At 40.5% G+C, this 26,968-nt stretch overlaps 1 protein-coding gene across 5 annotated transcripts in view; it reads right to left on the bottom strand.

Annotated features, from left to right (window-relative positions):
- Positions 1-590: 590 nt before the first annotated feature.
- GPRIN2 (G protein regulated inducer of neurite outgrowth 2) overlaps positions 591-26,968 on the bottom strand; it is a 29,973-nt gene continuing 3,595 nt past the window's right edge. For 2 of the 5 annotated variants that reach the window (XM_057421602.1, XM_057421603.1), the window contains exon 3: positions 591-2,451. In XM_057421602.1, the coding sequence (XP_057277585.1) occupies positions 639-2,451 (1,813 nt within the window). In that variant the 3' untranslated portion in view covers positions 591-638. Of the gene's footprint in view, positions 2,452-14,275; positions 14,818-23,182; positions 23,544-25,521; positions 25,761-26,968 lie in introns of those variants that run through there. The other 3 variants (XM_057421604.1, XM_057421605.1, XR_008973797.1) reach the window with 3 other exon arrangements.

Genomic DNA, 26,968 nt, shown 5'->3' on the forward strand with positions numbered 1-26,968 from the left:
CAGTTCTTGGCGTCATTCATCATAACTAAAAACTAATTTGAGAGTTGCAGAAGGATCCTCCAACAGTACATCAGCTTGCAAAGGGAAGAGTTCAGACTAGCTATACAGAAATTACTTCACAGAGTTACGTAGCAAAGGTTACAATTCTTCGTCATAAAGCATTACACTAGTTTGTCATTTTGTCTACAGTTAAAGTGGGCTTATCCTCAGCACTATTATAAATTAACAACAAAGTAGCTCCTGAAACAAATTGAGGGAGTAGGATTGAAAGCAAAGAATGTTGATGAAAGCATAATTTTCTAACTTTGGTTTCTAACTCTAAATTATTAAAATACAGAAAAAAGTCATCATTATTTTAAAAAAGATGCATCCTTTAGAAAAGAAGTCTCATTCCTTACAAAATGATTTAAAATCAACATAGAAGAATAAAACATTGCTACAATACAGTTAAGATGGCATGATGTAGGTACGTACACCTGTATGTCATCTGTTCCATGGCACAACCATGGGTTTTAACTTGCTTTGATGTGTATTTGACGGTCACTGAACTTATCTTGATATAGGCTGTCCGCATGTACTGTGCGGCATTTATTTACAGTTTAAAAGCAGCACAGCTGTCCCACATCCTACAGCTGTGCTCACTCCACTGTGGTACTGGAACGAGCACAACAGCTCGGGTATCTCAGGGAGTGTATCATTGTTCTGAATTGCCTTTTTTTCCCTGTTTTATCAGAAGGCAGCTCCTCATTGCTTTTCTCAGCCAGCTGTGCAGGCTCTGTTTGGAATTGTTCTATTTGAATCTCGAGATGTTTTTGAATGGCTAACCCAAGGACTTCGGGATCCACAGATGCCCCATATACTTCCCACGTCATTCCTTCATCATCCCATCTCACTTCACGCACTGGAGATTTGGGGGCCTCCATGTCTTGCTCTAGGTTCACCTCTGGGAACACATGTGAGTGGCCATCTGCTGCAGCTGCTGGGCTTGTTGCCACAGATTTGCATTCCATGATTGGAAGAGTTTGTACCTCGGCATCTCTACACTCAAGAGCTGCTTTCAGTCCTTTGGTTAAATCATTCATAGAGGTCATAGTCCACATATCCTTAGTTGTCATTACCATGTTTACACCCTGCTGGCTACTAAGGGCAACACAGGCAGCATTTGTTTCTGGAGGAGCCTTCTCCTGCTGAGTACAGTGTTGAGCATGTTGCAGTTGTTCTCCAGGAATGCTACAGCACTTCAGGACTCTTTTGGCATCCAGGCCTGATTCACTTACTGAAGACACCAGCTTAGGATATGTCAGAATGTCTGAAGTAGAAAAGGAATGAAAATAGCCAGGTGCTGCTTGCTCTTTTCCTGACTCACTAACTGAGCATACCAACTGCGGAACAAGTTGTATAGATGGTATAGGCAAAGAATGGCAATAGGCAGGGACGGTGGCATCTACCTTCATACAAGGGTCCTTTCTTATATTACAGGGCCCTGCAGAATTGTTATGAATTGTCATCACCATGGGGGAGTATGCAGAGTTTGGAATATTACTGTAAATCAGACCACCATGAATAAGCCCAGTGGCTTGATTGAACATTGTCCTGTTTGAGAAACCATTTCCAGGCACATGGGGTCCTAGGACAGCGGTGTGAAATGTTCCAGGATCTGTGTAAACAGTAGTGTTACGTGGCATACCACTGCTGTCAAAGCTATTTGTGGGTACTTGCTGGTCTCTGGGTAGAACTGGAGTCACAAGGTTTTGATAGCGAGGTGCATTTTCATTTGTTTCTGATCCATATCTCTGTGCTTGGAAAGACATCCTAGCCACTGGTGGACCATGCCTGCAGCTAGAAGAACTTAGGCTGGAGTAAGTAGCACTGGTTTCTATGTGAGTGACACAAGTCTGGTGTTTGCAACTGCAGGTCAGGTCTGAGTGGCTTCTCTGAAGGGCAGTTCCCGGTTCTTCCATTTTACACGTGCTTTGCTGATGGACAACGCAAGCTGAGGAAATACTCTCAACAGTGCTGCTCTTTACATACATTTTAGTGTCCCCCACTTCCCAGGATGCTGGGGACTGTTCAGTGATAAGAAAATGATTTGTAGTCTTAGTTTTGCTCTGTGAATTGTCATTGGCTAACTGGTCACTTCTGGTTTGGACCACTGATCCAAGTCCCACCATCCGAGGCTGTGAGGACCATCCAGGACTCTGCACACTCCTTGCATCACTCTTGTTTCCCAGCGTATGGCAGATGGTGCTGCTATGGCTTTTCTTCAGCTCCTGCTTGTTGCTTTGTCTTTCCTCTAAACTTGATTGCCCAGTACAGGCCAGACTCGAGGAGCTCTTTGACAGGGGGTGACTGTTGACATTCAGGAGACCATGACAAGTAGAACTCAGTGAGTCCTGGTAGGAATGAGTGTGGAGCTGGTGGCTGTCAGCTGACATGGCAAAGGAGAGAGATCTGCAAGAAATGGTGGAAAAGAAAAGAGAGAACTTCAGTAAAACATAAATGCACTGGAAACTGTAATCTCTACTGACCTCCTGCCTGGGCTTCTTGCTATTCACAGTTCACAAGTACTTCTAAAAAAGCAGTCTCTGTGTACTGCAGTTTCTGTGTACTCAGACCAGTCGGTTTCCATTTTCAGTTTCCACAATGGGTTTCCCCTGGATTAGATTCAGAATTATTGAAATTCTGGGGGTTTTTCATTTCATAAAACACAAAGTTGTTAACATTCATGTTAGCACTTCCACACCTAAGAGAAGCTGTAATTGAAGATTTTTAATCTAGTGATTAAAATTTATATTTAGTGATCCATTTTTGTTGATCAAATCAGATCTTCCATTGTTTGACTACACACATTCCCTTGGTGTCACAGAGGTCATGCAACATTTGTGTAACTGAGTTATTTTAATATGCTCATATATCTGTATCTGTCAACACATACACATATAACTCTTTCGTAAAAGAGCCCATTCTGTTGAACAGAAAAATGTAGAGCATTTATTCATCGCTTCCAGCTCAAGTACTACTGGATATTTTGTTGTGCAGTACAGCGGAAGCCACAATTCCTCGTTTTAGAGAGCTTTCCCTCATGTGCATTCTGCCTTCCTAGCACGACTCCTACAGAAACCTTCACAATTTCTTGTGAACTGGATCGCTAAACTAAAAATGAATGTGTGGAACTGGAAAGGTGTGTACATGTGGTGGACAAAAGCACTCTGTAAACAGGAGCATTCACTCAGAACACCAAGAGACCAAGTGACTGCTAGGGCTCGCATCCAAACCTATGAGTGAGAAGCTTTTAATATGTGATACTTTTAATATGATGCTTACAGGCTCAAAGAGTCATCTACCCACGTAACCAATAAAGAGCATGCCTTGTACTCCATCCACAAACCAAGCAGCTCTACTGCTGAGCCTTACAGTTAGCAATGCTTACGCTTGTAATTCCATTTTTGTTGCTAACTTTGGCAAGCCAATATTTCAGGTTGCAATTTTCCTATCACCTAAAATCCATTTGCGCTGTATTCCATAATGAAACTAAATTGAGTAAGACGATGAAAAAATAACAATATTTGCAATCACTTCTTTGAGAAGCTTCTCACTGTGGGCTGTGTACTAGGGACTTGGTATTGGCAGAAATATCCTCTAGCATTAGAGTTTGCAGAAAAAGGCAGTTTCCCCTCTTTTATATGTGCTGGTTCAATTAGGAGTTAAACTCATTACAGACTCTTCACCAAGCCTGCTCTGTAAACCACGCAGCCTCTCTGGCCCATAGGACTCCACTATGGTGGCATCTAAGGACAACACAAAAGCATCTTTTCTTCCAGGAATGGAATTTCAGATTCTGTGATTCCTAGGTGGGAGGCATTGCTGAGTGCAGCTGCAGTCAAAAGCAACCACTTTTTGCCATGTATTTTTGCATGTTTTTCAGAAGCCCTTATAAAATCTCACTCAACATTTTGAAGAGAAGCAAGAACTGGGAAAGTGACAGTTTTAAAACATTTCACTCATCTCCTCCAGTCTTATCTATCCTGCAGCCACTTACACATATGGGTATAGTCTGCCACATAGGAATCAGTAGGATTAGACACCAGAGTATAGCTGTCTGCAAGGTGAAGATCTTAAATTTAATCTCTTTAGAAGATAATACCTACAAAGGCTCTCACAGATTGGGATGAAACAACATTTACTAATGGAAATCCTCAGTCACAAATACTGAGTCTCAGCTGAAAGGAAGCTTCAAACAGATGGCATAAGGCTGCAAAAACTTCAAAGAGCTCTCTCACAAAGTTTACAAGATTCAAATATGTGTGTATACACAGACACCAATGCCTCTATTTGCTTTCTTCATGTAGCATTGCTGCAGAAACCTCTGTAACTGGAAGAAGTGATGCAATTTGAGATTGATCCATCACCTGAATGTGAAGAAACATATTCAGATAAACGACACAGTCCAAACATGATGACATAACAGAAAACAACTTTCATTGTAATGTTTGCAATGAAACCTTCAAAGAGAATTTTGAAGAGATTTATTTTTGCCCCACTCACATAGACTCCAACTGCAGCTGAAATCAAGACCAAACATGGGCCAATGCCACATGTATATTACACATGTACAAATATATATATAACATTATAACCAGCAACTATGAACAGTATTTGAACATCTTTACTTGGATAGACCAGTATTCCATGCTAGCGTAATTCTAACAATTACCCTGTGACTTCTGGGCTTTAAAAACAATGGGAACAATTACCAGTTAAGTAAAACAGCATCTCACCTGACGCTTTAGGACATAGTTAAAGATGGGGGGAAGTAAGAAAAAAATCAACAAAGCCCCATTCAAACATGATGAATCAGCTTCCTTCAGAATAATGCACTTTCCTATTGTGTTGAAATCCAAAGTTACATTTTCCCAGACACCCTGAACATTTCCCCACAGACCATGTGTCGCTTTCCCCTTCCATTCCCTGTTCCTTTTACCCACTCTGGAAAGACCTAAGAGCTCTTTCACCACCAGCCCATTATGCCCACGCGGCAGAGGCAGGATTCTGAGCTGGACTTGCGCACGTAGAGCTCTGCATGGAGAGACGCCTGCAGAACAAATCGATGTCTGGTAGACCTGACCTTTCCTCACCTCTCCTGCAGCCAAATGTCACCATGGCATTTCACAGTAGCGTAAGTGAGCACACAGGTCTGCCACGTACTGCATCAGCCTGTTGGTTGGTTGGCTGGTTGGTTGTTTTTAAACTGGTTCAGCTCCCACTCACTACATCAAATCATCAGTCCAGCCACACCAATCACCAATGTCAGCATAGGGAGGAAACAGAAGACCACTCCCCTCTGCAGAGCCACAAATTCAGTAGTGCGCATAAACTCAGAGCAAACCTGCACGCACAGGGCCTTTCTTCCTAAAACTTTGGAAACGGCATGTAATCCCATACTCACCTTCCCAGACTCTGCGTTTCACACATGCAATGTTGGCACTGATTCCCCAAGGTACACAAATAGACACCCCTACAGAAAAGACACGACACTGCATGAACACATGCTAGAGGTGCTGTACTTCCTACATGAGCTCATGCAGACTGCATCCAGCTGATGACTTCTGAGAAGGAGCAGAAAGCAGAAGTGTCTGGATGGTTATACCAATACATATATACCACAGAGGGGCTGGGGGCAGGTACTGAGAATGGTGTGACAAGCTTCTTAAGAAACAACCACAAAACCCTCAACCCAGCCACAAGACGCAGAACCTGCCTGATTTCACAGCTGTGCAATGCCATTGTAGTTTGTGAATCAGCTAATCAGAAATGGATTACCCATGTGAAACCTGGATACAATAAACACAGCTGACTCATTTGATACTTAGAGACCTGAAACAACTTTTTTTCTCATGTTGGGGGAGAAGACTACTTTGCTTAAACTTTGCTTTTTAAAAAGTAAAGACCTAACTTCTAGGAAAGTAGTTTGGGTATTTTATTAAAAAAAAAAAAAAATTAAAAATATTCTTTTTTTTTAAATATTCAAATGGATATTTTATTAAAAAATACCCATTGTAGATTTTGAGTTGATCTGAGAGATTTTCATTTGGAAATCCAAAGGAAACCTGCACCTAAATACATGAACAAGAAAACATGAACTTTGAGGCAGATACCCTGCTATGAATATATAGAAAATCGTTAGTCAAGCAGAGAAAGGATTAGGATAGAAATGGAATTAACATCCACTATTTTTGGCTTAGCTTCAGATAGCTTATGAGGGGATCTAGGCAGCTTTCACTAATTCCACTGAACTACTTTAAAGCAACAAATGTGTATTTTGCTATGACTTATGATTAAAGTTGCGACCTATTTAACGCAGTAGTGAATTTAGTCTCAAAATATTAAATGTCATGTGTGTTGTCCGCTGAAAGACATCCACTGGTAAATTAATGATGATTCCAAAGTTCTTCAGTATTTTTGTCTTCTATGCATGTACTTTTGATTACAATTTTGGCAACAAACACAAATGGATATCAAACGGAATAATTCCCTGCAATCATATCAATATACAGAGCATGTTTTCATGTAATATAACAATACCGTGTGATATTTCGGTATGATCGCACTTAGTTCCTCCTTTATGTATATGCTAGTGATTGCTTTCTTCCCTGCATAGCCAGGCTTCAAAAGAGTGGCATGATAAACATAATATTCACAAAAGAACTCATAGTTTTCGTAATGAGGATAGTAGTATGCGATATTAACATAAGACAATGTGTTAATAACAGAATACGTACAGCCAAGCTTGCATTTCCTCCAAGTAAAGAAAATACAAAATGCCATAAAAGTAACACAGCTGCTGCATCCTTTACCCCAGGAAAGAACTTTTTAAGTACTAACTCAAGCAAAAATCTGCACCATAACAGAGCAAGTCACACTACACCACATGTGCTCTTTTGTAAGCACTCTGTGCCTACAGTAACTAAACACATTATGATGCACTGTGAATTACCTAACACATTAAACGGTACAAATTAGTTGCAGAATTTGGGAAGAGACAAAGAGAAATTGCATTTAAAATTTAATACTATTTACTAGAAAAAATACACGCAAGGCCAGAGACTTACTTTTCTAAGTAAGTTTTACACAGTTTATTTTTGCTTCATATAACCATGATGGTCAGTCCATAAATCAACAAGACCTGCAACAGTGACTGCAGGCTGTTTCACCCTTCTTCACTTTGCTGATCATACAATATATATAAAATATTTTTTTCTTCATATATTTCATTTTATGCTTTCAAACCAGCATCTGGCTGCAAAATAAGTGACAGAATCAGAGCCAGTTTCAGAGGTGAGAGCATTGCTATGCACGTGTGAAATTTGGAAGTTAGGTGACTTGATCCATACCAAATTTTCAGATGATGACTGCTAATTTCAGGTACTGACCAGGACCCTTCATGGTGAGCACTAGTGCTTTTTGAGAAGACATGCAATATTAAGGGGTTTGCAAGGTCTTTGCCCAGAATTCACTCCTTCATTTGCAACATTCTGGCCCCCCTGTGTATCAGTACTTGGTAACCTGTGCAGTAATCAATCAGCTTCATAAAACATACACACAATTTTGCCAATAGCACCAAACTCCACAACAAACTCATCCATGTTTTATTCAATAATGATGTGATGTTAATTAAGTTATTTAATTAATATATAAATAATATATAATCAAGTTATTTATTACAAGTTTTACTTGAATAGAAGGCTACTATATGTAGGTCCTTAACTTTATTTAATAAATATCTTACTACAAATGCAATGGTTATAAATTTGAACAGACAAGAGCAGTTTCTGATTAAAATGACAGAACTTTAATTACAACCCAAGGGGCAGCTGTCACTTACCATAAACACCGCTGACACCTGCCTGGGACACAAGATGGCACACACAGAAATAACTGAATTGCTGCCTATGCAGCCAAGTTGTCTTGCGTACCAGAAGCAGTGCAGCATATTCACACTGTGTTCTCTTCGGGCCTGGCTTTTTAAGCAACGTGTCTTCCTTACTGGCATCTACAACTGAACTTCTAAGATAGATGTTTACTGGGGTAAAGTGACATAAAAAGGTATATCAGCTAATATGGCATTCATTTCTTTTTACAGCTCTACTCATTTTAAAGAGGGTCATATCACCATAAGTAAATAAATAAAATAGAATACAGTCAAACTTTGTTCCTGCTTGCCCACACTAAGAATTACTGGTAACTTGCACAAAAAAGAAAGATCCATGTTGCGCTTACACAAAGATTGACATGCTAGTATTATGAGACCCTATGGCCCGTCCCTAACTACACCCCACTGAAAGAAATAGTCCACTAACAGTAATCACTAACATCTACTGTTGGGCGGGGGAGCCAAACCACTTGAAAGGCATTGGCAAAACAGGATTAGCCATGGTAAAAAGCTTAGAGATTCAAGTGTCTGGGATTAGGAGGGTTTTGGTGGTTTTAATTGTTATTTTATTTTGGTGAGCTATAAGGGAAAGGAAGAAATAGAGGAGTTACAGTAGGGGAAAAGGTATCACTCATCAGGGAACATCAAGGAATTTCTCTAAATTCTGTAAATACAACTATATCAATGCAACCAGATTAGTATGGAATCAGGTTGAGACCTCAGTTACTTAACCTTTAATCCATCATCTTCCTTTAGGCTTTCCATTTTGGAATAGCATTATAAATTGACTATGCCTTGGTTCAGTTCAATCTGCTAATGCCTTCTTGTAAATATTTTGGGTCATCTTGTACATCCAAGTATCAGACAGATCTACAGGGCAGACTGATCTGGGCATCTACAAACACCATCAGAAGCACACAGCAGACAAGAACATACTGTGTATGCAAATGAATGGAATTGATTTTCAGTTCTGCACCACTAGAAGCACTGGTGACAGTGGTGCATATCACTGGGATCATAATTCACTTGTAGGAAGAGAAGTATATTTGACGAGCCAGAAAACACGACAGAAGTTATGACACTCAGTGTGCAGCACAGCAAAAGCATAGATCGTGTGGTTTATGTCCGGATAAACTAACTTGTCACAGCTTTTCTTTCATTTCTGTTAATTATAACTTTGTCCATCAGGCTTTTCCCTATCCAAAGCTGAGCATTCTAGACAGGCATCTCCTTGCATTGATTGACAACAAAATGAAAAACAGCGAGTCCCCTTTTTATTGAGCATTAATGAACCTCAGCTATCTCCTTACTGAGGACCCAAGCAGAGACCTCTTCCCCCAAATACTGAAGTTACCATGGGTAGCCTGGTTACCAGTCACCTTACCAGGGGATAATATAATCGTAGCCATGTCAGAAAGTGAACAGATTCAAGCGTTTGCTGATACATTCACCTCAAGGCTAAATTATCCCAACAGTATAAAAAGAGTCATACAAAAAGGATGAGCATTCAGTTTTAAGAAACAGCAGGGGCAGCCCACAGCTGTGTTAGAGCCTGAGCCAGGAAAGAAGAGCTGGGAACTCTAAATTCTAAAATGAAAAAGGATAAAATGAGAGTCCCAGAAGAGAAGAGCCTGAGAAGGATGAACCAAAGGAGATTATTTTAATGACAACTCTAATTGAATTCCCAGAAAGGAGAATTCACATGGGGCTGTAAATAAATTGTTGAGAAGCCAGAGAGCTAAAAGATGAGATATTGCACAGTCACATTTGATGCTCACTGCTAGTATTTGACAGCTCACTTTAAAGCTCATCTCTTCAGTCAGAAGACTGGTCATTTAATCAGCTGTTTTCAGCAGCTGAGGGAACACTGACCTAGAATCATGCTTACAGTGAATAGTGTGTGCCTACAGAAGTGGTACATTAATATAATTGCCTTTCTGGTTTAAGCAGGGCAGAATTATGCAAAATGAAACTGTTAATTCAGCTGCCGGGTTTATGTCATTAAGAATTGTTGGCTACTGATATCCACTGGCAGCACAGAAGTCCTGTGAGAAAAACATTTTATAATTCTGTAGGAATTAAGCTTCAACACACGAAATTTCCAGTGATTTACATACATTTGGATTTATTTCAGAGAGCGAACCCTTTCCTCTTCAAAGCAGAGGATCAAATCCTATTTCATCACATGTACCAATCTGGAGAGGACAGGCTCAGTCATATACTGAACGACTCATCCCCTCAGAGCTCCCTTTCTGAGTCCACTCTTCAGTTCTGAACAGACTACTCCCAGAGCAAACCTATTGATGTGGAACTCCACAAAAACACATAGTCGTAGCTCACTCAGCAAGCCTCTACCCATCAGAGGCCAAAGCTTGCAAATGTATGAATCACAGAACTTAAAAATCATACAGAAAACCAAAAGCCCGCTTAGGGCTTGCTTCCCATCTCACAGCGAGAGCGTACAACTACATATTACTGCAATCTTCACAAGAGACCGACAGTTTGCACATCTAACAAACTCCACCAAAACCAGTTAAGTGATTAAAATATCCATGTGTAAATTCCTGTGGTCTCGTAGAAAATACTCAAATCATTGTTTTTGCTGTTTGCTTGAAAGCTTAATAAAAAGAGTTAGAGGGAAGATATGAACTCAGCTTGGCTTAGCCTCCATGCCCTATGGATATCCTAGCTTTAACTTCAGGATTCAGCGCTGTAGTTAGTTACTTTTGAATATGAGGGCAAGGAGACACTCCACGCAGACAAGTGAACATGTATCTGACACCTAAAGCTCTGTCACACTGGCTGTGTGAGTCTACGGACAGTTAGCATGCGTGCAGCCTGTGCTGACTGGAAGGAGGTGAACAAAAGAGCAGAGCTGAGCCTGATGCACCCAGCCTCTTCCCAGAAAGACTCACTCCCTTAGGCTAAATGTTGACACCAACTGGGAGCAAAGCTTTATAACCAGTTACAGTGGCAGACAAAGCTAAAACAAGATGTATCTTTTTCCTTGACAACATTTCAAGATGTACTTATCTACCCTGCTCAGTCAGAAACACTTTAGTTGCCAGCAGATTCTACGCAGAAAGAAATAATTTTAAAAGTCAATAAAAAACCCTATAAAATCCAGTTTTTAATAGTTAGGGTGGCTTTGTGCATTCATCAGCCCTCCAATTTCTAAGTCAGGTTTGCTTAGTTTGAACTGAAAAGGAAGTCGAATCTTTCAATTCAGCTCAGATGAACTGGGTTCCGTCACTGTTACGCACTTTTTACAACAGTAAAGCTCTGCAGTCAAATGGAAGTCTTACAACAGCTCAATCTTCATTTGCACACTCAGGTGTGCCCTTGCTAAAGCTTAATTAGTAAATATTCTGCAGATGGAGAAATACTCCTGCTCCTTTCTCTATCTTGTACTGAATCCACGCTGCACAAGAGTTAAGCCATCATTGTGGGAGACATACTACTTTAAAGATGCACACAACAACAGGCCAGTTGAAAGGTGATCTTTCTTATGATGCTTCTCTGGTGCAGAATGACGCTTGGATGTAATTTGTGTGATTAATGCTTATACTCAACATCAGGCTAGCAAAGACCTGACTGATACCAATCTAATTTAGTTAGCTTGTTCCTATTCCCATGTTTTTAGTATCTCTATCTATGCAGCCCCAAAGTGACTTTTCTGTGGTTCCTTTTGCTAAAGACAATTTCTCTAGAGTGGAACTTTATTCTGAAGAACTTCAACAGCTTTTGTAAAGGAGACAAACCATCTTCCTCCCTACCATCCACTAATCAGAGAACACTCCTGAAGGACAGTTCTTAAAACACATACAAACTATCAGCTGTATAGCTTTAGATTCATTCAGCAGTTTTAAAGGCAGACATAAGAAATATCACATCAAATGGTGTTAACCAGAGAATGGCTCATTTAATACGTCTCACTGCACTGCCTTCTCTTTGTACCCCTTGTGCAAATATTCCCAACCACTGTTCTCCAACATTTACTTTCATTCCCCCTTTTTGCTTTCACAGAAAAGGTATCTCTCTCACCACTGAAACAGCCCCTGCCCTTCCCCAAGCGAAAAAATTACTTTTAAGAGTTTGGATGATTCAGACCTCCCAGAATTTAACAGCCCAAAGAGAAGAGTTTTCACATACGACACTGTACATGCATACAGCTTTACAGTTTACACCAGTTAAAAAAAATCATTACTGTATAATGAAACTGCAAGAATTAACGAAACGCCAGTGCCCATGAACCCTACAGTGCTGCTCACAGTCACTTAGACCAGAAGGGTTTGGGACCCTTCACAAGCAATAAAACGTCACATACATCTACCAAAGATACAAACTTGTGTTTCTTTTAGGAAATAAGAGAATTGCTCGATGACTTGAGGGTCCCTTGCAACACTATAGCTATGGCGTATGATAACAACAAAAGTTCTATTTTTTCTGATTCACTGAAAAAAATACTTATAGAACAAAGAAAATTAATAAAGACCATTAGCAACTCTCTGTCTAGCTCTTGAGCCTCTGAAAGCATCTTTCCTAGGCTGTATTCTCCTGCAAATTGTTTAACAGCCTGCAATATCCAAATACAAAGGACCAATCAAGTATACTCCATCCTCATTTTAAAACATTAACTATAGGAGAAAGGAATGGAGAATTCAGCCTCTTCACTACCCAGAGCTGCTGAAGAAGGAAGAGGATTTTGCAGCACTAAACAGCTGCAGACAGGTATAACATTACCTCACTGGTACAGCAAATACCTCTGCTCATCTGAAGTGTTTTAAAGCTACCAAGATACTCTTAGTCATTGCCCTTAAAAACTTGAGAAGTATAACGATCATCAATAACAATTTGTGCCTGTTCCATCCTCCTGAATACAGCCATATTTTTCAAGTGCATTTTGCATATGAATAGTTTACTATGGAAGGAAAAATGTGGATTTGGTATGGTTATCTAATTGGGAATTATCACATCTGGTATTATAAACCAGCTCAGATATCACAAAGCTATATGCAGTTTATTGCCCTTCTTTTTTATGCAGCCCTAGTTAATTGTCAGTTAAACTAAACTGCAATTGCAGCTCTCTCTGGAGTACAGTCAAGATGTCTGGATGGTAAAAATCAGCAAAACCCCATAAGCAGAGAACAGTGTTCTACAGAGTAACTGAGCATGACATGAAAACATGAAGTCCTCATCTAATCCACCCTCACAAATGAAACCTTCCCTAAACGTCATTCTTTTACACAAAGACTCCATGCAGAGGTCTTTGTACTCGGATCATATTGCAGTCTAGGCCCTGCAAACATTCAGACAAATGCTTAACCTTAAGCATGCAAATAACTATTTGCAAGGTTTACTCAATGTCTTGGTGCAAGCCACTGATGTTTTTGTATCAAATGATTACTTTGAAGCATGAGTCACTGGAAAAAGAAGTAGATTTTGATTTTCATATGGTCCATCTTATTTATGCACAAAATCAACAGCTTACAAAATATATTCACCCAATGGCTATCTTTCCAGTCACCTTTCATGACTGGAATGCTCTAAACAGAAATAATTGCTTGCTCTCCCCCTCCTTTTTAAACCTCTTCCCCTAAAATCCAGGAGTGCAACAGCACGAATTCTTACTTTTGATCATAGGAGGTTATAAGCTACAATATATGCACAAAACACTCTTCTACTATGGTTTCTGAAAACATTTATTCTAATGACAATAAAAAGCCAAACCAAATCAAATAATTGACTTTGCAAAAGACATGTTTTTGTTCAACAGAAAATTTTATCAGTCATTCTAAATAGTGGTTGATCATTTATCTAGGAAAGAAGAGTGTAAAACTAAGCTGATATGCAGAGGGTACTGAAATATTCCTAATTTTTCTCTAGTGTTGGATATTAACTTTTTAGGAATTTAAAAAACATGATACACATGGTATTAAAAACAAGGAAATCCATTCTGTGGCAGATAAGTACTAAAAGGTAACAATTTGAAGCGATACAATTTACTCTCTTTTTCTTCCAATATAAAAAATCCAACATACATACAAAAGATAATTGAAAAGCATCTTCATAAGCTTGCAGGTGTGCAGATAAATAAAGACAAATGGGATTATGGGGGTTTTTCTCCTCCGGAGAAACAATGACATATTCTAGAAACACTTGCTAAAAGACAAATATACATTTAAGTGGAAGTCACCAGCATAAAACCACCACCTTCTGCAGAACTACATTAAATTCAATTAAAGCTCACAGCCATAGTTCCTATCATTTACTAAAAGAGAAAACTACAATTTCCTGGGCTTTTCAGCCCAGCTATCAACCCCCTGCTGCCAACACAGCACTTACAGAAGCCTGGGTCTGTCTCTGTGCAGCTCCTCTCCCTTTCCCTCATCTGCTTTGTTACTCTCAAAGACCTGCTGGCAAAATGGAGAGGATTCGGTGTCCTTACAGGAGACAAGAGAACGGGCAATACGTGCCTTCCGTGGTCCTTACCTCGCCCCTATCAGAGGTTGCACATCCAGCTTCCCTGTCCAAGTTACTTGGAGGGTATTTAAAATAGATGCTCAGAAATCTGAGGAGAATGAAAGCCAAAAGAGTTCAGATTTCCTCTGGAGACTGGGCTTCCTGATCCGCCTGATGCTGTTGACACCAAGGTGAGCATATGATAAGGGGAAGGAGGAGGGATTGTTAGAAAGCATCGAAGGCAGGAAACCGGGAGATGGGTCTTTCTCTGCCTAGACGTGACGCCCCTTCCTGCCTCCTGCCTTGGCTGGAAAGGAAATAAAATGGAGCCTAGCAGGGAGGGAGAGAGATAATCCTGTGGCTTCATCTAATTAGAAGAACTGGGCCTGTGCAGAGCTGGCAATGCCGCCAGGGAGGCAGAGGGAGGGGAGGCAAAGAGGGGCAGGAAGAGGAGGAGCAGAGGGGGAGGAATAGAAATTATAAGGGAAAAGGGAAAATTATAAAAGGCATACAAAAGAACTGATGCCTGGGCCAAACCACCCTGGATGAGCTCAATTTCTAACCTCATGTAAACGTGAAATCAGTAAGAAACACCCATTGCTTCTGGCAATCTGGAGTAATCAGGAAAAATAAACAAACAATAACACCTCCCCTCCCACCTCCAAAACAAAACCAAACCAAAGCAGAATGCATCAGTTGTCTAGGGATGGACTGGGAACAAGGACATCCCAAAGGACTGAAAAGAGTGGGACTGTTCTAAGCAGGGAGCAATGAAATAAAACCCAGTACACTGCAGATAGCTGTCTAGTGTGTCATGGACAGGACACAATTTAGAACAAATTTTCTCTTGGCAAGTCATTTTCCAGAACCTGTTTCTGCTTACTGAAACACATCTTAGTTGAACCAAAGTGACATTAAATACGTATCAGCACACACATCAGTGTCTGCAGCTGTGGCCTTCGTTGCCCTCCCATGGGTCCTACACCTGGCCACAGTCCCACAGTCAGTCCCACCCTCCTAAAACCTGGCACAGGCACTCCTGGATGCGCTGCCCCCCCACCTAAGTGTGGCCACCTGCACCACTATGCTACTGTGCCCCATGGGGGATCCTCAATGTGCAGGAGGCTGCAGCCAGTCTGGCCCTCACTGCACACAAGTGTGAGGGCAGCTCCATGCCCTTGCCCTCAGCTTGACATAGGAGCTCACCCGAGTTGCACTGGCAGGGTCTCGAGGGTGCTGTTGTTGAGCATCCAGGTTCCTTTAAGCCACCTTGAGACCTACGGTGTATTGGGGACATTAAGGACAGATGTGGCCAACGGAATCTTGTCCCCATTCATGGCGGCCCATTTCTGTAAGAAATCTCCCCTTTCGCTCACCTTCATCACTTACTACACTAAGTCCTTTCCCAAGTACCACCTCTTGCCTCTGCATTTTGAGCTGCTTTTATGTCTGTCTGGCCTTCACACAAGGCAGGCTAGTTAGATCTCTGATGGGGCAAGCAGAAGGATGCTAAAGCATCTGAAATAAACACCTTCAAGTCCTCTTTCTTTCTGTTCAGGAAAGAATTCATTTTTTTCCAAGTAAAGCATTTAGAACACATTCTCACTTTGTTCCTAAGTCTTCCCTCCTGCCCTCTCATCACACCTAGGTCAGCTGGGAGATGGGGACCAAAGCCCCCTTCCTGGTGCTTTTAGGGACATGGTATTGTTCCCCAAGTCTTCAAAATGGGCTACAAACCCAGTTATGTTCTATGTGCTTTCAGGCTTTGCTCCTAAGAGGAGCATCCCCACACACTCACTGAGCAATTACTCCCTCAGGCTACAGGTCAAGAAGCATTTCAGGGGTTAACAACCATGCATGCATCAGCAGCATCTTTCCAGCTGCTTTATTTGACTTGCTATGTTCATTACAGCAATGAAGCAGAGCAGGGACTTGAAATCAGCTGTTTGTGCTGACCTTGTGCATCCTTCCTGCGAGGCCAGAAACAGAAGTTCCTTGAACCATCCCTTCCAGAGCGTTCTTATCAGCATTTCTGGTGGACCAGGATCATATCCAAGGGACTCTCTGCACAGTGGTATAGGACTACAATGGTGCTGCAGGTAAAAGACAACTCCACAGCATTTTGCCTCCTTTCTTATTCCAGCAAAAGACCTTTGGCTGTTGTGCTGAGACACAGCCCTGGCACTTGTGGCTATTACAGCATCGTTCTATGGGCGCCAGTGGCCACTTGTGACAACTCAGTGTACAACTCTTCCAGCCAAATGCATCTTCCAAATTTGTCCCAGTTTGCCAAAGAACATACAATAGATACAATGTAAGGATAATATTGCATTTCTCTTTTTCTTTAAACCCTCTACAGGAGGAAGTTCCATAGCTCTCTTGTTCTGGGTTCGGTATGTCCAACAAGGTTAACTATTTTCACTAGGAGCATCAAAATGCGCTTACACGCCATCCCTGGAAGTGTTCAAAAAACGTGTAGACGCCCTCAGTGACATGGCTTAGTGGTGGACTTGGCAGTCCTGAGGTAACGGTTGGACTTGATGATCTTAAAGGTCTTTTCCAACCTAGTTCATTCTATGATACTGGTGACCAACTCACACCTCAACAGGTGGTATAAGTACACCTCATCTGAGCATCCATAATAATGATTGCCATACAGCTTTTTCATTTTGCATTTAATGAGAAAAGGTGTAGAGATGTCTCAAATCCAAATTTGAAGAATTTATCGTGTATTTTTCTTTAACAAAGTTGACAGTTAAAGGAAACTGAAAAGTCAATAGCCTACAGATATATTAGGCTAAATCCAGACAATGTTGATGGATTTCTGTTGGGAAGAAGGGACACACTGTTTTTCGATGGCATTTTTGCAGAACAGTTCTGCCACTGTTACTCAGCCTGACTAGCATTCATGTTTCCCATGAACTCCACCCAGGGTTTAAACATGTGAGAATGTGTTTAGTTTAATGAAATTATAGTCCTATGTCCAGCCATGGAAACAAGAGTTCAAAATGACTATTTACTGATTTGGGTGCTTGAAGATCATAAGCAAGCCACCAGCCCCATGACTTTGAGTCACATCATGTGAGAAAGGGCAGTTGGCTCTGCCGAGGGGCATGGCTGCAGAGCTGCCAGACCCACAGGCCAGTTTTTGCCACCACAGCCTCCATCCAGGCAACCAGGGCTTCCACATTCAAGAGAAGAGAAACCCAGTCCTACCCCAGACACTCTTTGTCTAATCTAAAATTCACTGACCACATGTTGACCAGCTACCCCACTTCAGAAGAGGGTACGGGGTGGGAAAACCATCCTGATCTCTTCGTTTCTCCCTGTGAGACCTAAAAACTTGTACTGAAGCCCTCCTCTCACCCCTTCCCGTTTATAACCCTTTTCTTAGACTGCCTGAACTGCTGTCATTCACAGTAACATTTTCATTGCAGGTGAGGGGATTTGGACCTGCCCAGACTGTGCTTGCTGAACTCCTCCATCAGCCTCAAACCTCGCAAGCTCTTGGAGGAGGCAGATTCAAGTGCCCCCAGTGAGAATGTGCTCTGCTGCAAGTGCACATTTCTTTCTGAGCTGACTCAATAAAACGCTGCTTGCAATTAGTTCATACGTTTCTCTCTGGGGGCTCTGTATGCAAACCCTGGAAGGCTGATATTTGCTGTCTGTTGATTCAAAGCCACTTAAGGCAGTGAAACTGCACCTGCAACCAGGCCGATTTTAACTTAATGCATTTCTGGAATAGGTTCTAGTCAACCACAATAATATAGCCCTCCAGGAACAATATGCTGTCTCCTGGGTAACACTGCTCACTTGCCTGAATGATATCTGCCATAGTCAATTTGGATCAGGTCTTGGATATCACCACTGAAAAGGACTTTTGAGTGTTTCTGAAGAGTAACAGCACTTTAGCGCAGTCTGAGAGAGCCTGTAAGATACCAACTAATGCACCATAGCCAAACTTAACTTCTGCTACTCCTATAACAAGTCAGAAGCTCTCCACCCTAGACACAGCTAGCTCCTCATTGAAATTGGCATCCTGTATGCAGTGGCAGGTTTGCAGTTTTTGCCTATGCTCAGATACCCAAAATAATTCCAGTCAGTCCAATATAGGAGCTAGTTTTCACACATGCTTCAGGCAAGTCAAATGCACCCAAGATTATTTGAAAACATAAAACTGACCATCACCTTCCATTTGACATAAAAATCATAGAATGGTTTGGGTAGGAAAGGACCTTAAGGTCATCTGGTTCCACCCCCCCTGCCATGGGCAGGGACACCTCACACTAAACCATGTCACCCAAGAGCCCGTCCAACCTGGCCTTGAACACTACCAGGGATGGAGCATTTACTGCTTTTTGGGCAACCCATTCCAGTGCCTCACCACCCTCACAGTAAAGAACTGCTTCCTTATTTCCAACCCGAACTTCCCCTGTTCACTACCATCTTTCCTGCCTTTTGATATATACACAGATATCATTCCCTTAGTTTATGGGCCATGCCTCTAAAATGTCTGTTGAACTCATTTGTTTATAAACACTCTGTAGAGGGGGTTTATATATAGCAAGTAGCATGACAACTTCTGCTTCTTCTGCCTGGGAGAAGATAACTGCTGGTTAGACAGCCCAATTATAGTAAGTACAGTCTATGAATAAGCCTCTATTCTGCAGTTTTGTTTTTCTGTGGAAAGGAAGATGATTTGTTTGGGTTTATCTCATCTGTTTGTTTCACAAATTTGTTATGAAATTTGCCAGGTCATCTACATTCACCTTTCCTGGGAATAATGCCGTAACACTACTGACATGACTTTTGTCAAGGAGCAACATAGATGTAGTACTCTTCTTTGTGGGATTAATCTTTTTGAAAGCTGTGAGGCTTTTTAGTACTGTGAAAGCCGGTGGTTTGGAGCTGTGTCATCTCCCTTCTTTTTCATCTTGGATTTAAGAGCAGCTTTCTCAACAAAGCAGGCCAGATCTTTTGCCTTTATTTTGCTGTGGCAGCTTGCAAGGCAGCACGCTGACATGAGCAATCTCATATATTTCAAAGACTTAGCAAATCTCTACACAGCACTATTTTTTTTGTTGTTCTATTCATTTGATAAGCAAACAACAGCTGATTATGAAGAAAGCAAACAAGATCCCTCTTATGAGCATTTTTTGTTATAAACCAAAGATTTCATGACATGAAACCTTAAATCCCATCTTAAATCAAGGGACTATCACATGTGCACTCTGCTCTCACTTCTGCTTTCCCAGATCTCACTTCCTCCCATGCACAATCACCAGAATGTCTCCCCTGTTCTCTACTGTTGCTCAATACCCAGTCGCAAGAGCAATAATTGCACTAAAAAAAAACCCAAAATCAACCTTTCAAGCCAGTTTTGGGGTAGCTTTAAGCTGCCTTTCATGGAATAAGGGCTTTGGCCCTTTAATCACATGTTTAGCTTCGCTCTGCATTTCATTGCTAGTGTTCCATTACTCTCAACTGGAAAGGATGCAAGCTGGCAGGACTCCCAGAAAACACACACAAAAAAAAACAACAAAAAAACCCCCAGCAAAACCAAGTAAACCAAAACCAGTACAAAAATGTTACACTTCAGGAAGTCTCCAGTAATTCTGTCCTGCGTGACTTACCCACCAAGACACTCTCGCAAATTTGGATCTGAACTCTTTTCAAAAACACATTCATGTATATACTAAACCTCCTTAGTTTATGCTTGCAAATGCTGGGATTCAAAAAAGTGATTTGGTCTATGGATAACAAATGGAAACAAAAGTAGTGGAGTCTTCTCTAGACCATAGCTGGGGCCTAGGTTAGAGTGCTATGAACAAAGCCTGCTGTAGAGACAGCACCACTTAATGGGAGTCAAGCAGCTAAACAAAGACTTAAATTTTGTGCTGCCTCAATTCAAGGGTATAAAATGAGAAAGGTTATCAGCGAGAAGTTGGGAGAAGAACAAGGAAAACACTGCACAAGAGGAAAGTACTGCAGCCTGATTTCTGACCCTGATGCACTTTCAAAAAGCGCAGCTCTGCAGTTCCAATAAGGTTTTTTGCTGTATGACCTGGAAAATTCCCAAGCAATTTAGATCACAAATGTCATAATATAATTGCCCACTGGCCCCATGGGCCTGTGGACTGACTCCAGCACACACAACATTCCTAATCCAGCCTCCCTTTCCCTGGACAAATGCTTCAGAAGTCTACCCATTCCCATTTCTGCCCCATGCAGCGGGAGACTGCCTACACTGAACTCTCTGACTTCTCTCAGATGAGCTGGGTGCTCATCCAGGATATGCTGGGCAGAGAGTATGGTGGAAGAAAGAGAGACAAAGTTCAGAGGCTTCAGAAAAGTTGGGAGAATTTGCAGAGGATTTGGATTTAGTCCCCGTGGCTGACTATATCGGACCACTCTCATAAGAGGCATAACCCTTAGTTAAATGAAACAGAGACAAAATTATTATGCAACCAATATACCAGGGTGACATTCCAAATTAGACACAGGCTGAGAGCACCAGCACTATATATTAAATAAGGCTCGTACAAATAAGACCAAAAAAGTAGTACACAGATTTCAGAGCAGCCCCACAGCAAGGGAATAATGCTATTTCAAGTGTATCCACTGCCAGAGGCAGTCCAGTGAGATGGACTGTAAGCCCCAGGCTAGCTCTGCCTGCAATAATCTGCAGGGTTGACTCTGTGACAGATTGAAATGCACTAACAATGTTTATGCAACTAAATCTTGTTCTAATCTATTAGTTTATATAACCTTTGCTCATGGACATCCTGACTCATGGGTCTCAGGAATCTAAAGGAAATCTCCTTTTTTAACTCTCTCCCATCCTTAAACCCTGGTTGCCAAATAAACAAATAGATTGTCAGAGGTCCCATTCATCCTCTCTAAAGAAAAATTAAGTGAGTAGGCAAAAAAAAAAAAAGTATCAACTAAAGTCCTAAAATCCAGCTCTTTGCACATACAACCAAAGTTATATGATCAGATAGCTAATAGCAGGCAGGTGTCCTTCAGGTTAGCATTTCCAACCACAGAATGCATCATTTGAGCCCCAGGCTTGGAAAAGGACAGAAATTGTTTAGCTAGTTCCTAGGATAAAAACACTGCTTTCTAGCATTAAGACACTACCTTCCTGAGTAAAGCAAGGCAACAACATCTGAGGGAGTTACACTGATGTTTCTTAGATCAAAATGTTTACTTTCATCCTTGTCACATTTCTTGCATTTCCTAGAGCATTTTCACACATATTTAAAGTGAGGAGCTAGCAGGAACAGGGTGCAACATTCTTCCTGCAACAGTTCTAGTGATTACTACATGCAGCATGTTCACATCAGCTTATTGTGGTCCTTCCTGGCTAGGCTTTAACCTAGGTTTGTGAGAAGATTTGAATTAAGATGAACCTTTTGGGGATTTTGGGGACTGTAGGGGTTTGTTTCATTTATTCTCCTGCCAACTGAATAGTTCACATAGCTGTTGCCCATGTAACACTTGTTATCTACCCTATACCTGATTTAATTTCTAACCTTTGGTATTGAGGATTCATGCACGGGCCAAAGCTGATCAGTATCACTTGGAATTAATGTACTTGGAGCCAAATCCCGTTGTATTATGTGTATTCAGGAAAGGTCATTATGCACTTCTGATGCACACTGCCACTGTCAGTACTAGACAGATATTCTATAAATGGATCAGATGTTCCTTATTAGTAATTTCAAAAGCAGCAGAAGAATAGGCATAGTGTCTGTTTCTGCTAAGTCCTTTTACACATTAGGATGGTCTCCTAGTGGATTCTGTGATCATATTGAACAGTTTACTCTGGCAGAGCCAGAAACTGGGCCTAGATAACACCAGTCATGTTTTAGCTTTGTCGTGTGTGGCAATTCACAAAGGAAAGCCTCCAGAGGGAGCCCAAGGATGGCACCTGCCCTGCCATCTCCTGGCTGCTTTGAAAAGAGAAAGGGATCACTTAGGGAGATGAAATAGGACTTAATTATATGGAAAGTTTATTGGTTTTCCCTACACTCAGGAATCAAATTTCTTTGCTTACATCCTTAACCCTCAAGATCTCACTACATTCTTGCCCAAAACCACTAAATCCTACAAAAATATATGGGATGGCATCTGTAAACCTGTTGTTGCTACAGATGGAGCAGTTTTAGGTGTGTGTGCCTGCAGAAACAGCCATAAGTTAAAGCAAACAGATCTTCAGCTTTTAGTATCTCATTCCAGTTGTATATGCTCCCAAAAACAAACAAAATTTTGCTCTCAGTTAGAAGTTTGCATCCCTTATGGACTACAGATTTAGGGCTATATTACATACAGGGTAATATATAAATTTTTGCGCTTTCCTGCACTTCATTCAAATCTTCAAATACATTTCTGTCTACAGAGTCATCTGCCTACTCAGCAATCCCTTCATGTTTGTCTTATAGTGCTCATACCTTACTTAACATTGTGTATGGATTAAATCCATTATCTGTTTCAGAGGGAGAGAAAGTTAGGAAATACTGCCTAAAATAAAAAGTAGTCTTGCCTTAGAGCAAAATTTGTTTTCCATGGCTACAGCTGTGTAAACAGCTCATTTTGCATGTGTACATAAGTAATCTTGCAAGGCCTTGGCAAACTAACAGAGTTTAGATTACCATTGCCAAGACTAGGTGATGTGCAAAGCCAGAACAGCTATTGCTCCTAAAACACTTTAAAGCCATGAAGGCCAGAGCTTCGCAAGTAATTTTCTCTGCAACAGTCTCTACAGTCCTTATGCAAATCATCGTAAACACTGAGCTTATTAATAAAAGTCATTTGAGAGGAACATTTTGTGCTGTTTTTTCTTGAAGCAGCACCAGCTGCTAACTTTCTTAATGCAATTTACATTAGCAAAAAAGCCCATGAGAACATTATCCTGTTAAAACAGACTTGGTATTTCTGAAATTCGTATTGTAAAACACAGGAAGAAAAAGTCAACTGAAAGGAATAAAAGTTCACATCCTCTGCATTCTGCTTCATAAAGAAAAAAAAATGTCACTTTTAAGAGAACTCAGCTTACTGTCGATTCTCCACAAAGCCCAACTTTGGACAGGAGGTGGTGCTATAGCTCACATAAATTTTATTATCCAGCAACACCAACAGTCACAGTGTACTAAAAGCAAAAGGAAAAAACAAACATTTTGAGCTCTGTAGAAATGCTGATATGCAGACTACCTATGTATACTTCCATAGAAGTAGATATACTATAACAGTGTTGAAAAGATTTGTAAGAAGGCCCTAAAGAGAAAGCAAATGCATCATGTGTTCAAGTCTGTCAGGGACTTCCAATACCCAGCAAAAGATGAGTACCAAAGCACGGAAGGGGAATCCATCTTGCTCTGTGCAAGCTGTCGCAGTTTTCTGTGTGCTCAGTGCTCAATTGACCAGTTCTGTGCCAGAAGGAAATTGATGGGACAGATATCCACAGGTGGAAGGTTTGCACAGGTCCAGAAAGCATTCTGCCTATCTTTCCTTGAGGAGTATCACAGACACAAACAGTGTCAGGGGTTTTACTGGCCTAAAATGAAAGTAGGAAACCAAACCCCTTAACTAAGTTAAAGTTATCTTCGCCTTCCCCCCTTTTCTTTTTTTTTTCTTGCTGTCTTTCTCCCTAGGCCCTTTGAAGAGGCACCAAACATGGCAGCTTTTGAAGGTTTTTTTCCTGTTGTCCATGTTGGCTTTGTCTCTATTCCATTTCATACCTGTAATTTTAGCAGGATAATTGTTCTGGATTGTAGCCCTAGGCACTCAGGGTGGTTAAGGGCGACTATCATCAATAGTAAAGCTGAGAGAAAACAGTTCTGGCTGACTCATTCTCTTCTGGATGCACTTACTCTCCCATTCCCATCTCTTCTTTTGAAAGGAAACTAACAAACGACACCCAAAATGAATCCAAAGGATATTTCATGACAGAGTAGATCTTTGTTTCACATTTTCTTTTCTGAAACAGTCTATTTTCCATAACTTGCTCAAGCTAAGAACTGTATGTTAGTTCAAGGCCAACGGTAGATTGTGGGAGAAATTCTTATCTCAGTTACACAAGTGTGACTCTGGAGGAATTCCAGCTATTAAACAATCTATAAAATAAGGATAACAATAACTATTATTTCAAAAAGCTTTTGTGATGGTTAACTACCAGGAATTAATGCTGGTCCAGAAATCAGGAGTATGGGAATGAAAGGCTTTATAGAAATTCTAAGAACTCATTATTTCTGCCATTCACAATCATACTTCTTAATGTAATCTATTTGTTGTAGTTAGGGTGCCCATCAGTGCTCCCTGCAAACCCTAATCTGTTACGTCCCTGACAGATTCATCAGCCTCAATAAAGCTGGCCACGTTTTAGTTGGGGAAAAAAAGAATCTACCTCTTTTTAAATGTCATTCTAGCTGAAGGTGCCGCCAGTGTGAAAATCAAAATTCACAACTACAAGGAAGTGGGTACAAAGGCAGAAGAACTTGAATACACTTTACTTACAATACCTGAATTTAAAGATCATTCTAGGGCTGCTTAAAACAAAATAATTACAAAATCCTTTTATCAAAGGAGATCCATTGTATCTTCAAGATTATTAATAAATTACAGTAAGAATTAGTCTTTAGAGGGAAACTGTCAACTGAATAATACTAAGATTACTTAAGGATCTACTGATGCTTATAATTCTACAGCTGTATCTTAAGTATTTCCCTATCCTCTGTCATGGGGTGCTCCTAAAAAGCATTACTAAATTACTGATTACTAAACAGCATTAAGTAATTACATGCTTTCAACTTGATTGTGAAACATTTGCTTGGCACCATTTATATCATTCTGTTTACAAAGATATCCAATTTAAAAAATACATACATTAAATTTCACCCATGCTAGTGGAAATTATGAGAATATCATATGATGAATGATTAAACATGTTACTTAACTTGGTGTCTCACAAGCAATGTGACAGCACTGTTTTTAGATTAACTGCTTTGTGACAGAATATTCTTTATCTTGAGTGTTCTGACTTTTAAGAACAAGAGACTATAATCCATTTCAAACTGTTTCTGTTTTTCAGAGATTTTAAAAGCAACATTACAGCATATTTTGAGGCTTACCTTTTCTACACATCTCTTCCAGAGACCACATCTGCCTTTTCAGCATCAGTTTCAGCTTTGCCAAAGCAAGAAGAAAGCCTGCCACTTGAGCAGCCATAAAAATGGTATCAACATTTCAGCATTCAAAATGGGATAACTACCACAAAAGCAAGGAAATGGCCTATAAGCAAAGAGGTGTCAGACATATACAGTAGAAACTATACTATTCTGTATCTCCCTGGATGATCATCTATGCAATTCCATGAGAATGTATGTTTTCAAAAACATGATAGGAATGTGCTACCAGAATTATACAAACAGAACACTGAGAAAAGCATCATTAAGAAATATGCATTACTATTCGGGGCCCAACTCTTTACTTTCGTACTACAAAAATCATTGTGGTGAGAATCACAGTGGTGATTCAAAGAATCACAATGGTGAATCAAAGTGGTGAGAATGCAGCATCCTTTAGCCTGTATTCTAAACTAGGATATCTTGGTGATTATCTTGAAGTATAGTAAATATAATTTTGTAGTTACAAGGGAATTTTTATGTGGTCTTTTAAAGGCCAAGGTTTTTACTGTAAGAAGCAAGACCTGGATATATGCACACTAAAAAAATGTACATGTTAACATTACAAAAAAAAATTAACCAGAAACTTCAAATACTCATAGTACAATATCTAGGTCCACAAAACATTAAACTCCCAGCTTGCTCTCAGATGAGAATTTACTAAATCCAGAGATTTAAGCTAGAAAGGAGGTTAGTAATCAGAAATAAAGGAGGGTAAAATTGAGTTCCTCACATCCTGTATTTTGACTTCCAACTGATGCAAGAACTCAGCACAGAAAGACTAAACAGCAGAAAGTTTGTGGATGCAGCACAGAATCAAAATTAAAGCTCCCTGCTTAGCAGCTTTGTCATTAATTCCTTTCATCCTTGGACAGGGTGAAATCTGCTCCTCCAAGCTCAGCCCATCTCATCTACCAACACACTGAAACAAGAGCTGAATCAGCAGATGGCTAGTGCTTCTCAGAGGTAAGTGCTTCACACCTGTCTACACACACAGTGCAGCTCGTATGGGAGAAGGTGCATCTGACTAGGATCATTTTAACTGTTCAGCAGCACTCTATAAATCTATCAGACATTTAAAGCAACGTTATCACTCCTCACACAGCCATAAAAGTGTGCTCAAGTGAAAACACTGTAATAGAAAGCAGGCAGTTGTTGGTCTTGCCACACAACTCAAAATTTCCAGTTGTCTCAAACAGACATTATCCTTGCAAGTGCAAAACTACCGAGCAAAAAAATCTATATTGCAATACTGATACTAATTCAATGCAGAAATAAGAATAACAAAAGTGCTGATTATGCAATATTTATGTAATAGGTACCTATGTTAAAAGTACAAAAGTGAAACATATGTAGCTTTTTATTTTTAGAGTAAAAATTAGCTCAATACTTT

This window comes from Pezoporus wallicus, unplaced genomic scaffold, assembly GCF_028554395.1.
Source record: "Pezoporus wallicus isolate ANWC-B61680 ecotype Strahan unplaced genomic scaffold, APGP_CSIRO_Pwel_v1 contig_4816, whole genome shotgun sequence".
NCBI lineage: Eukaryota > Metazoa > Chordata > Aves > Psittaciformes > Psittacidae > Pezoporus > Pezoporus wallicus.